We start from the raw sequence: 12,123 nt of genomic DNA, 5'->3' as shown, positions 1-12,123 counted from the left end.
ATGGTTAATGGGCTTTAACATAAGCAAATGCAGTGTTATTCACATTGGAAGAAAAAATATTAACTACAACTACACTATGAAACACGTCAATCAAAGTTTTTTTTTCTAAAAACGACAACAAAAGAATTAGACTTAGGTGTAATAGTTTCATCCAATATGAAATTGAATCATCAGGTTCAAGCAGCTACAAAGCACAAAGAATCTTATGTTTAATAATAAAAAGCTTTACTTATCTTAATACTGAAATGATAAGGCAATTATACACATCGCTGGTTAGACCACACCTGGAATTCGCAGTTCCGATGTGGAGTCCAGGTAATAAAACCGATATCAATGACTTAGAAAAAATTCAAAGACGAGCAACAAAGCTAGCACCTGAACTAAAACATCTAAGTTATACTGAAAGATTGACAAAGTTAGGTCTCACAACTCTAGAAACAAGACGTACAAGAGGTGATCTTATTGAGTTCTTCAAAATAATAACAAGGAATGATAAGATATTGTGGTATAAATAGCTTCATAAAACTTCTTCCCAAAGTCTTAGAGGTCACTCAATGAACAAACAGAGTGATACCTCATTGGAATGCTTTACCTGAAAAAGTGGTTTTTGCAATGACAGTAAATTCTTATAAAGCTAGACTAGATAAACATTTTTTAACGGCTGTTAAAGTATAAATTTTAAACTTTATGCTCCGCGATAATAGTCGTTACAGCAGCTTGTATTGCTATTACTATTACTATTACTATTACTATATATATATATATATATATATATATATATATATATATATATATATATATATATATATATATATATATATATATATATATATATTGTACAAACACTATTCCATCTGTTTATATCGTTACCACAGCGCATGCATATAAGTAGCTGGTTTATTTTATCTGAAAAAATGGCGATAGAATAGGCATTGAGAGCCCTAACGTTCCAACTATTTACAAATGGATTGTTAAAAAAGTTAAATCAAACTTGGTAATTACTATTAATTTCGCATATTTAATTTGCTATCTAGTGAAGTAAGATCAGTTTTAGTTTAACACATCTCGTCGTATATTTAAAGAGTTTAATTATACAGATTTTTAAACCTCTGCTAAGGAAGGAACTTTATGAACACCTTTATTTGCCTTACCAGCGCCGCTGAAGGCATGATTCTTCTACTTCAGGTCATTAAAAAGTTGAACAAAAAGTTCTTTTTTCCAATGTTGATGATTCCAGCTGATTTATTTTGATTAGCCGTTTGAGTAATACTCACCAATAAAATAGAGCTAAAGAATAAATTTGGATTAACGAATTTTACTCCGCTAAATGGTGGCAAAAAAAATGCAAGCAAGAAAAAAAGTTTTGTGAAGCAAAGTGAGTTTAAGCCAGAGTTATTCTAAATGTTTTTTTATCTGGAAATATCATAACCCAGAAAAAATGGAGCAAAGAATTCGTTAGACCAGGTCTGTGGCAAAAATAACATAGTAATTTTTTGTAAGCGACAGATAATAATTACTAAAACTGGTATACATATAGTTTAAAAATCTATTAGGTGATGATTTTGGGTTTAATGTTTGATGGTCTGGAATTTGCTACTTTATTGACGGATAGTTATTGTTGATTGTGTTGGGTTAAGTATATACACTCTCTTGACTAATAACTGATTTGATTTTGTCTAAGACCATTTTATCTTTAGCTGAATTAATTCATTAACTTTTTTTTTTCTTTTTATCTTAATTTAATTTGCTTATCAAAGTTGTACTTTCACGGTTGTTAGGGTTTCTAATACAATTACTATATTTTATTGAAACTTTAATTGGGGGCTTAGTAAAAAGATTACAATAACATATTGTTAACATCATCTATATTGACCCTCTCTCTGTCCAATTCTTTATTGAATAAAGATCATTGAAAAAAAAGTGAGTCTTGCAAATTTTTAACTAAAAACAACTATTCATAATATGGTTTATAATTTTATAATTCATTTTTAAAATTTTAGTCATAAGACTCTTCTGATTTTAGCTACATCTAGATGAGATGAGCAATGTGTATGTGATGTAGAAAAAAGCTCCTTATTTCGAAGATACTCAAGTTGCTCTGTCAAACTTTAGTGGATGATTGCAATGATGGCATTAGCTGGCGAGACAACAAACTATTTTTTTTAAAAACATAAATTTTAGTTCACACAATATATACTACGCTTAATAAAAAACAGTTTTTTTAGAAATACAACATGGATTTTTATTTTGCGCAACATTGGTATGATGAAAGACTAGAAATTTTTCCAGAAATTCCAGATTGCTCCGTTAACATTGTTGGAAAAAGTGCGGAAGATTTCTGGATGCCTGATACTGTGTTTGTTAACTCAAAAGCAACCAATTTCCATTTTGTAACTGTGGAAAACCGATTTACTACTGTAAATCTATCAAATGGAATGATTTTACATCATGCAAGGTAACATTTACACTCTGCTAGCATGAGTTTTTGAACCAACTGCATTTATGATATTATTTATTATTTAGAATAAAGTATAAAATAATTTTAAAATAACGAGCTTTTTTAAATAGAATAAATTTTGCTGAACCCCTTTGCGTGTCTCTAACAACTTCCATAGAAACAGTTAAAAAATTTTACTTTTTCAAAAATTTATATATATATATATATATATATATATATATATATATATATATATGTATATATATATATATATATATATATATATATATATATATATATATATATATATATATATATATATATATATATATATATATATATATATATATATATATATATATATATATATATATATACAACCCGTAGATGTTGTCCGAAAGTTTTTACCATATTTTGTTGCCAAAAATTAAAAATTAAAATGCAAGACCGGAATTATTTTTTTTATTAATTGATAGACTGCCTGCCCCAACCAAACCCTCAGTCGATGTAGCAACACTCCCTTGCGGGTCAGGCTAAAAGATAGTAGATGTAGCAGCACTCCCTTGCAGGTCAGGCTATTTGTCAGTCGATATAGCAGCACTCCCTTGCGAGTCAGGCTATTTGTCAGTCGATGTATCAGCACTCCCTTGCGATTCAGGCTATAAGATAGTCGATGTAGCAACACTCCGCGCATGATTTACAGTAAAATATAAATAAAAATAAAAATATTTTATTAAAAAAATTAAAAATAAAAACATTTTATTAAAAAAAATAAAAATAAAAACATTGTTTATATTGTTAAAAACATTCAGAATGTTTTTAAAACATTTTGGTCAATTAAATTTGCGTTTTTGTGGTTTTTTTTAAAAACGATTTATTTGTAATTAAATTAATGGTTTTTACTTTCGTCCAACACGCAAATGTTGGACGAAAGTCAAAAGTAATTAAAAGTGACGTATGTGTTAGCGTAAGAATCACTTTTTTCCTTCCGTTCTTCCCAAAGACAACAAACTATAGATCTATACATATATATATATATATATATATATATATATATATATATATATATATATATATATATATATATATATATATATATATATATATATATATATATATATATATATATATACATATGTATATATATATATATATATATATATATATATATATAGAGAGAGAGAGAGAGAGAGAGAGAGAGAGAGAGAGAGAGAGAGAGAGAGAGAGGGAGAGAGAGAGAGAGAGATAAAATATATATAAAATTTATAGTTTATCTTTATACTAATAGATTATATAGATAATTATATTGGGCTTTTTAACTCAATGATTATACTTTATATATCTCTTTTAATGATGTGTTTTTCCCTGTCAATTGAACAATGGCAAAGTAAGATAGTGTTAGTTATATAATGCATAAAATATGTTAAAAAGTACGCATCTTTGTAGGGCAGCAAAGCATCAAGGTAGCAAAGCTATACTAGACTGACCAATCGTCTAATATGTTTGTTGCTAGGCGAAGTTTTTGAACGCAAACTTAATAACTTTGTAATACTGAATTTTATGGTGATGGTGGTAGTAAGAATTTTTATCAGTTGGAAGAATACATGGTGCTATAAAAGTTCCAAACTAGAGTGTTAGTCATTTGCAAAAAGAGTTTGATCAAACGCATCCTAATAAACCTTTTTTTTAGACCCAGTCATGGATTGCTACGTGATAATAATGAACTTAAACCTAGACTAACTAAAACCAATTTATAAACTATTCAGCTTCAATTAATTACTTGATAAAAGAAACCTCGGTCTCAATCAAAATGAGACTTTATATGATAATAAAGGAACTTATATCGAAAACTAAATTTTATTCCATGTTACATTTAAAATTTTCAACGTTTAACGCTATTGAATGATATTATAATTCAATGCTGAAAGATTTTATGTAAGCTAGCTGCAATAGCGAAAATAAAGAAATAAAATGATAAAGAAAGGAAATCGTAATGCTACTGGGAGTTTTTAAATGTTTTGGTTTTATTTTAATATACATATTTTATATAAATTTTAGTTTATTTTTAGCTGGTTCCATACTTTATAACGTTATAGGTTTTGGCATATTGCAGCTTCAGCAATAAAAAATAACTCGATCTTATTCCAATACGAATATTTTTAAAAATTGATAATTTTATGGTTAATATTAACTTTGATAAAAAAATTTTCTTCTAAAAATTTTTTTAATTCAACTAAACTGAAAGTAACTCTAATATAAGTTGGGGGGGGGGGGGGCAATAAATATTAAAAAAAAATATTTAAGAGCAATAAAAAAACCAATGGCAGAAGATTCAAAAATTATAAAACATATTGTTCATATTTTGGACCTCGCCTGCTTACAAAAAAATGGGCATAATTAAATAAACTACAAAATTATGACAACATTATTTAATACAAGGAGAAATAACAAAGTTATAGAAATAGAAAATAAAATCAGGAGTCTAGAGGAAAATAGCGATCACAATAAAAAGAGGAATTCGTAGCAGATGCTAACTTTGTAATTTGAGTAGGTATATGATTTCTTTAAGTTCACTATTGAAAAAGTTTTTGGAAACCTGAAATCATAATAACTTTTAAAAAACTTTTTAAAGTCAAGAGATTAGTTAAGAAGTTTTTGTGTTCCTAAGCTACATTCATCGCACTTATTTACATTTACCATAAACATAAACGTACACAAGATTGGAGTTTTCTTTATGGCTAAAGGCTATTTCCATGTTAAAATGCATCAAATGTCACTTATACTTAAAAAAGTTTTTTTTTAGTCGTTGAGATGTAAATCTGTGGTCAGTTATCTATTTGGCTAGCGTTTGGTCACATCTGGAATTTGAGGTACAGACTTGGTTGTATTTTTTAACTCTCAAGAAAATCATAATCAATTCATTTAGACAATTACATTTGCAAAGCAACTGACTTTTGAAAAACGTTTAAGCAACTCTTGTATCACATTTTTAAAACAGCGCACAGTGGGCCAGAGGTGAGCAAAACCAACTTCAATATTGAAGTAATTTCTTTTTATAAATTTAATTTAGAGACCCCCACCACTCTAAAACTTGTACAACATTTTCCCTACTATAATTTTTGAGCTCAGTATATCAATTTTACCACGAAAATGGCAATATTTTTCCTTTCAAATATTAGTCAAAATGAAAAAATTAAATAAAAAAGAAGAATGAGACTAGTAAGACAACTTTATAACATTTTAACTTCTTATCGGCAAATATTATTTTCAAACCTTTTTTTAATACTTACCTTTACACAATCAAAAAAACTTTAGCCCGCGCTAATCTGTACAAGTGGTAACTTTAAATTACGTGTATATATAATGATTTAAAACAAATTTTCTGAGCTCAGCTAAGCGCATAAGGTGCTAGAATTGTTATTATAAATAATATCCAATCAGCCTTAAAAAACTGACGGAGGCGCATAAAGAACGGCCCCAGATTTTTATTTAATTAAATTTTGTTAAAACTTTTTTTAAATGGCACTTTTAATATTGTTGTGGAAAGTTATGGAACATTCTATGACGGATTTTAGTTTATTAGTTTTTTTATTAGTAATTATTTTTGTTATGTTTAAGCGGTTTTTTAATGTAGATTTTTTGTGGATTATTGTATTATGTTACTTTTTGGTAAACATGTGTGAAAAGATGATTTATGGAAGATATTTATTATTTCGTATTTATGTATGCAAAGATTTTTACGTAAAAATTATAGTTTAGTTTAGTAAAGAGAAATTAGTTTGTTTACGAGAAAAAAAGGATTTTTAATGATTCTTGAAAGTAAGAAAACTACATTATCTAGTACTTTTAATGTCATCTAAATAACTTTTCTAAAATGCCGTTTTCACTTAGAAAATTGTGCTTCAAATTTATCAAAAGTGTTATGTCCATTTAAATAACCCCTAAAAATGGATTACATGTGAAAAGTAGTCATTTCATACACCCTAATATTGATGTTTTACACTAAAAAAACATAAAGCACTATACAAACTATAATTTTTTGATAAAGTTGCTTTGCAACTATAATATTAAGATGACCTTAATGATGAAGATGCATGGAAAAGCCAAAGACTTCAATCAATCTAAGGAGGCCAAGGAGCTCTTGATGTACTAATGTATAATGTATGTCATTAACTAGATTCAAACATGTTATAGCGGGTTTTAAGTGGATTAAAATAGACATTTTTAGCGGACCGCTATAGTTTTGCTCTTCGGTTACTTAGTCGATCATTAGTGGCAGCTGCCAAAAGTGATTAGCTGATAACTTACGACTATTAAAATGTTTGAAAGTTATCGACTAGTCATTTAAAGTGGCTACCAATAATGGTCCACTAAGGAACCAATAAGCAAAACTCCAATGAACCGCTAAAACAAGACTATATAGGTTTACTGCAAATCCACTAAAACAATGTTTGCTGGCATGTTTATACTTAGAATATCAAAGAAATTAAGTTCATAAAATAGATAAAAATAAAGAAAATACTGTCTTGACAACCCTAAAATGACCACGCCTAAAATGACTACCTGTACAATCCTAACCACTCCTGGAGACCAAATATGCTCAGATTTGAATTGCCCTACCTCAATTGCCTATATTTAGACATATAACTGTCACATTCATTTGAAAAACCATTGAGACATTCTAGGACCACTCTTGACCACCCCTAAAATAAATACCTGTACGGTTATGAACACTCCCAGAGAAAAATATGCCCAGATTTGAATTTCCTAATCATAATTACCTATATTGAGACATACAACATGACCCATCTAATTAAAAAACCATTGAGACATCCTAGCAAACGGTTGGCCTTAGCAAACGGTACAAACCGCAACCGGTAAAACCGGTTTTTTGTTAAATTTTCTTGAAACCAAAAAGCCGTTTTTTTTTAAACAGTAACTTGAAGTATTTTTTCATTTTTTTTTTTTTTTCTGTTGTTGATTTTTTTGTTTGTTGTTAAAACAAAGATAGGGTGCACGATTTTGAGATCTTTGGAATAATATTAAAATAAAAGTAAAATTTTGGTCATTCTCTTACTCTTCCTGTTTTTAAAACTAAATTAAAAAAATTCATTCTCTCTATGAACAACATTCTAAAATTCTACTAAAAACGTTTGTAAAGTTTATTTGGTAAACCTTCAGCATATTATATATTAAAATGTTAGTATGATGTATCTTTGCATTATGTTAAATCTTCATTATATCTATATATTATAAATAAACATCTTTACTTTTTAAGGTTCCGATGATATGATACTTATGATTTTCTTTCGGAAACCTAGCTTTATATTGTTAGTACGCTAAATTGTATATATTTTGTAAAAGTCTTTTACGTTATTATGAATCTCGTAAAGAAGGATTAGAAAGGAAAAAAGAATCTTAAACAAAAAAAATGATCCAAATTTATTAGATTCAAACTACATTGATAATGAATAAAAAAAGATTTTGTAAGTGTACATTTTGTTACTTAGTAACTGTATATTGATAAAAATTAATGTTTAATAGTTATTTTGTAACTGTACATTGATAAAAATTAATGTTTAATAGTTATTTTGTAACTGTACATTGATAAAAATTAATGTTTAATAGTTATTTTGTAACTGTACATTGATAAAAATTAATGTTTAATAGTTATTTTGTAACTGTACATTGATAAAAATTAATGTTTAATAGTTATTGAAAAAAATTAAATTTTTTACTTTAGCTTAAGTAAGAAAAATTTTCTTTTAGTTTACAAATCTAATTCCAGTATATCGATTCTGTTGGCTACATTGGATTTACACAGCAATAATAACAGATCGCTTTATAATAGAGAAACGGAAGAAAAACCGATTACCGGTTTTACAATTTAAAAAAAAATCGAAAACCGTTTTTTTGAAATTTTTTGGTTTTGTTAAGACCTACCCTTGACCACCCCAAAAATGACCATTTTAGCGGTCATGACCACTTCCAAAGACCTAATATGCCCAGAATTAAATTCTCTGACTGCAATTACTTAAATTTAGACATAAAAAATGTCTAATCTAATTTAAAAATCATCGAGTCATCCCAAGACCACCTTTGACAACCCTAAAATGACCACCTGTGTGGTCATGATCACTCCAAACTTAAATAAAAGCTCGAAAAAAAATTCCTTGATCTTAAAACCCCTATAAACATGTATCATTTGTCTATATTTACCCCATAAATAGTTTTGCCATTATCAAACAATTCTGACCCACTGTGCAGTGGCAGTCTTAAAAAACACATAACTGGTAAAAATGAAGACTTGCTGTCAACACCAAATCACGTTACACAAACTCAAAAAACTAATGTTTAGAAAAGAAAAAGCTCAAGATTGTATTATTTTATTTTTGATGTAGACTTAAAGAGCAAAGAGAACTAAACCAAAACCTAACATGTCAGAGCAATTATACAAAGTTAATAACCTTCTATAATTGCTCTGACATTTTAGGTTTGTAATACTTTGTAACCTAGTACGTCCCTTTGTCACCATGTTCCGTGGGACGTACTAGGTTACAAAGTATTGCAAAGAATAATTTTAAAGGTAAAAGAATTAAAAAGATAGATAATTACAATAAAGTTATACCAAATTTTATAATAGTTTGTTTAAGAATCTTATGTTTCAAAGAGTTACTATTTTTAGAATTTCGTCTCCTATTTTAAGCCTCTAAACTTCTTGTTTTTCTTACTAAAATATTTTCTGGGTTCCAGGGCAACAAATACTGCGTTTACGTTGGTGAAGATCAATCTAACTAATAAAGTAAAAGAGAAAGAAAATAAATATGAGTAATAAAGTTATTACTTTCAATTATTATCAATAGATTACATCAATGCAGTGAATTAATGAGCTGAACCAATGGAGTAATTTAATGGAATAAATTTATAGAGTAAAATAATAACATATGTTTATGAAGTTAATTAAGGAAGAAACGGAGTAATAGGAATAGTAAAAAAATAAATTTAAAACGTCACTTTATAATTTAAGTTGTTAATATTATTAAATAAAATTGAAAAAGTTTAATTTAAAATAATTTGGAAATTTTAATATAAAAATAATTTTAAGTTAAACTATTTAAAAACCATTAATGCATGCAACAGAATTTATTTTACAGGGTTTTTTTTTTAAATTTGTAAAAAGTTTCTTCCTGAGTTGATAATAATAATTTTTGACTAGAATTACCGCAACTGCATCTTGTAGAATGGATTTCAAAAATTATCCTTTTGATGAGCAAACCTGCTATTTAGCAATTGAAAGCTGTAAGTTTAAAATGTTTGTTATATTTAACAAGTTTTCTTTTTTTTTTTAAGTAATATTTTTAAATTTGTAGAAGTTAGCTTAGTCTTACCTTACCCGCATTAAAAAAAGGATTGAGAAAATTTTTTTCTGCTATTCTATTGATTAACTTTTTTTATATATATATCTTCTTTAATATCAAAATTATTTTTTACCAGATGGCTATGATCAGTCATATATAGTTTATAAATGGTATTTAAATGATGATAATTCAACTAATGAAAAGTACATTGCTGTTCACGATAAAGAAATGGCAAACTATGACGTCACCAACGCTTTTAAAAGCTACGAAAAGACTCCTCATCACGATTGTAAGTTTTACAAAGTATTATTACGTAACTTACGTAACAGTAACAACATTTTAAAATTACGGATGGGAAATATTTGTTTATTAGCTGTTTATTAGTTTTAGAAAACACAAAAAAAGTTTATGAGTCGTTAATAATATTAATTTAAAGAAAAGTCGATAAGACCGTCTCAATGAAACCCCCTTTTTTTTAACTTTTTTTTTATTGATGTTTTTGATAAATTAAAAACCGCTTAAAGTTTTTTTTATTTTTAAAAATACTAATTAATATTACATCTCATTAACTTTTCCCTGTAATAAAATATTAACGTCTCATTGAGACATAAATAAAAAAAAGGGGAATTACTAAGTCATAACAAAAACGCAACTTTTTTTTTACTAGGGCAAGGTTTTTTGTTCCAAGTTATAAATATTTTATTTAGTGGGCTTTAGAAAAAGAAGATTACGCTTGCAAAATAAATTATAACTTTAAATTTAACTAAACTTATCAATTATAAAGTAAAATTAAGTTAAAATGAATAAGTAAAGATTTATAATTTAGTATAGTTTCATTATATAGTTTTATTATTTATATATTTAATTTGTATAAATATATAGTTATATTTAATTTATAGTTTTGAACTGCATTTAAATTTGTCAAACAAAATTTTTTTTTTTTAAATTTAAGAAACTTTACTTAGTTTTAAAAATATTTTATTTTACTCACTCATACTCTCCCATTTCGGGAGAATGAATGCAAGTCATTGGGTAATTAAAGAAACATTTATTTAAAAAAAGCAAGCCATAGTAACAATTAAAAAAAGCAACCAATAGTAGCAATTTAAAAAAACAACCAATAGCAGCAATTAAAAAAACAACCAATGATAATAATTAAAAAAGAAGCGACTTTTAAAAAAGCGAGTTTTAAAAAAAAAGCGACTTTTTTTGTAATTAATCTTGCGATGTTGTTGAAGGGTTCATGAGGATGAGTTGAGTTGTCGTCTATGCAACACTTTTTGGTCCAATAAAATCACGTACTTTGATGTATCGCTTTGGTATGCATGTTTAACAAAGCCAAACTTTGCATTTTGAATTTTCATAATGATACCATTCACTACTTTAACTTGTTGAAAGCTTTGTTCAATACTTACGGCAGTTTTTATATTTGACTTTATTTGATGTTGTTATTGCTGTTAGAGTTGCTGTTGTTGATTGATTTATTCATTATCAAAGTTAAGCTTACGTTGTTTCCTAACTGCATTTATTGCAACATCTTTTGATCTCTAGATTAATACAGATTTATTGAGATCTTTTCCTTTTTTCGAACTTTGGGATCAGATGTCTACAATTTTTTGTGAGCTTGTTAACGTGATGGATGTGAAATACTCGTCGCAAAGCTGTTAGAGTAGCAGAGCTGTGACAATTTTGATGGTAGAGGATAATATGCGACTGTATATGACAAGAGGCAGGGGTTAGTATGTGAATTATAGTAGCTAATTTAGATGGTGTAGCAACTGGTGGTGGTGTTTTGACATTTTGATTGATGGTGGTTGAGAAGCTATTAGCAATATATAATTTTGACTAAATTCAGTTTTCTCAGTTTTATAGTCAAGTGTCAATTTACTAGTGAAATTTTTTTACTGTCAAGTGTCAATTTACTAGTGAAATTTGAATACAAATATTTAGTCCTACTCACTACGTTGACAATAAACATTTTTTATTCAACCCCGTAATTCACTTTTTTCATTTTTAACTCAACTATTTACCGAAAATAGCAAACTCAATTTTGAAAAAATATTTTTAACCAATGGTAAAAATTTATACAAATTTACATTTTAAGTTCACTAACGATAAACTTCACTTCATAGTTGCAAGAGTTTTGTGCCCTTTATTTTTTTTTACGGACTTGACAAATAATATAAATAAAACAATACAATACAAACAATAATACAAGTAAATTTGACAAATAATTGAAAAAAAAATTATTTTTTTTATTAAAATTTTATATTATTTTTTGTCAAAATTTAAAAAATATTTTTCTCAGAAAAAGATTCTCTGCAATAT

General features: G+C 27.1%; 1 protein-coding gene across 1 annotated transcript in view; it reads left to right on the top strand.

Moving 5' to 3' along the window:
* Positions 1-12,123, top strand: part of LOC105846133 (gamma-aminobutyric acid receptor subunit rho-3) — a 49,918-nt gene that overhangs the window by 32,051 nt on the left and 5,744 nt on the right. Inside the window, exons 4-6 of the mRNA XM_065804142.1 lie at positions 2,226-2,455; positions 9,654-9,736; positions 9,932-10,084. Of these exons, the coding sequence (XP_065660214.1) occupies positions 2,226-2,455; positions 9,654-9,736; positions 9,932-10,084 (466 nt within the window). The remainder of the gene's footprint in view (positions 1-2,225; positions 2,456-9,653; positions 9,737-9,931; positions 10,085-12,123) is intronic.

This window comes from Hydra vulgaris, chromosome 08 (genome assembly GCF_038396675.1).
Source record: "Hydra vulgaris chromosome 08, alternate assembly HydraT2T_AEP".
Lineage (NCBI taxonomy): Eukaryota > Metazoa > Cnidaria > Hydrozoa > Anthoathecata > Hydridae > Hydra > Hydra vulgaris.
The sequence above is the reverse complement of the archived record's forward strand: the minus strand, read 5'-3'. Positions and strand labels throughout refer to the sequence as shown.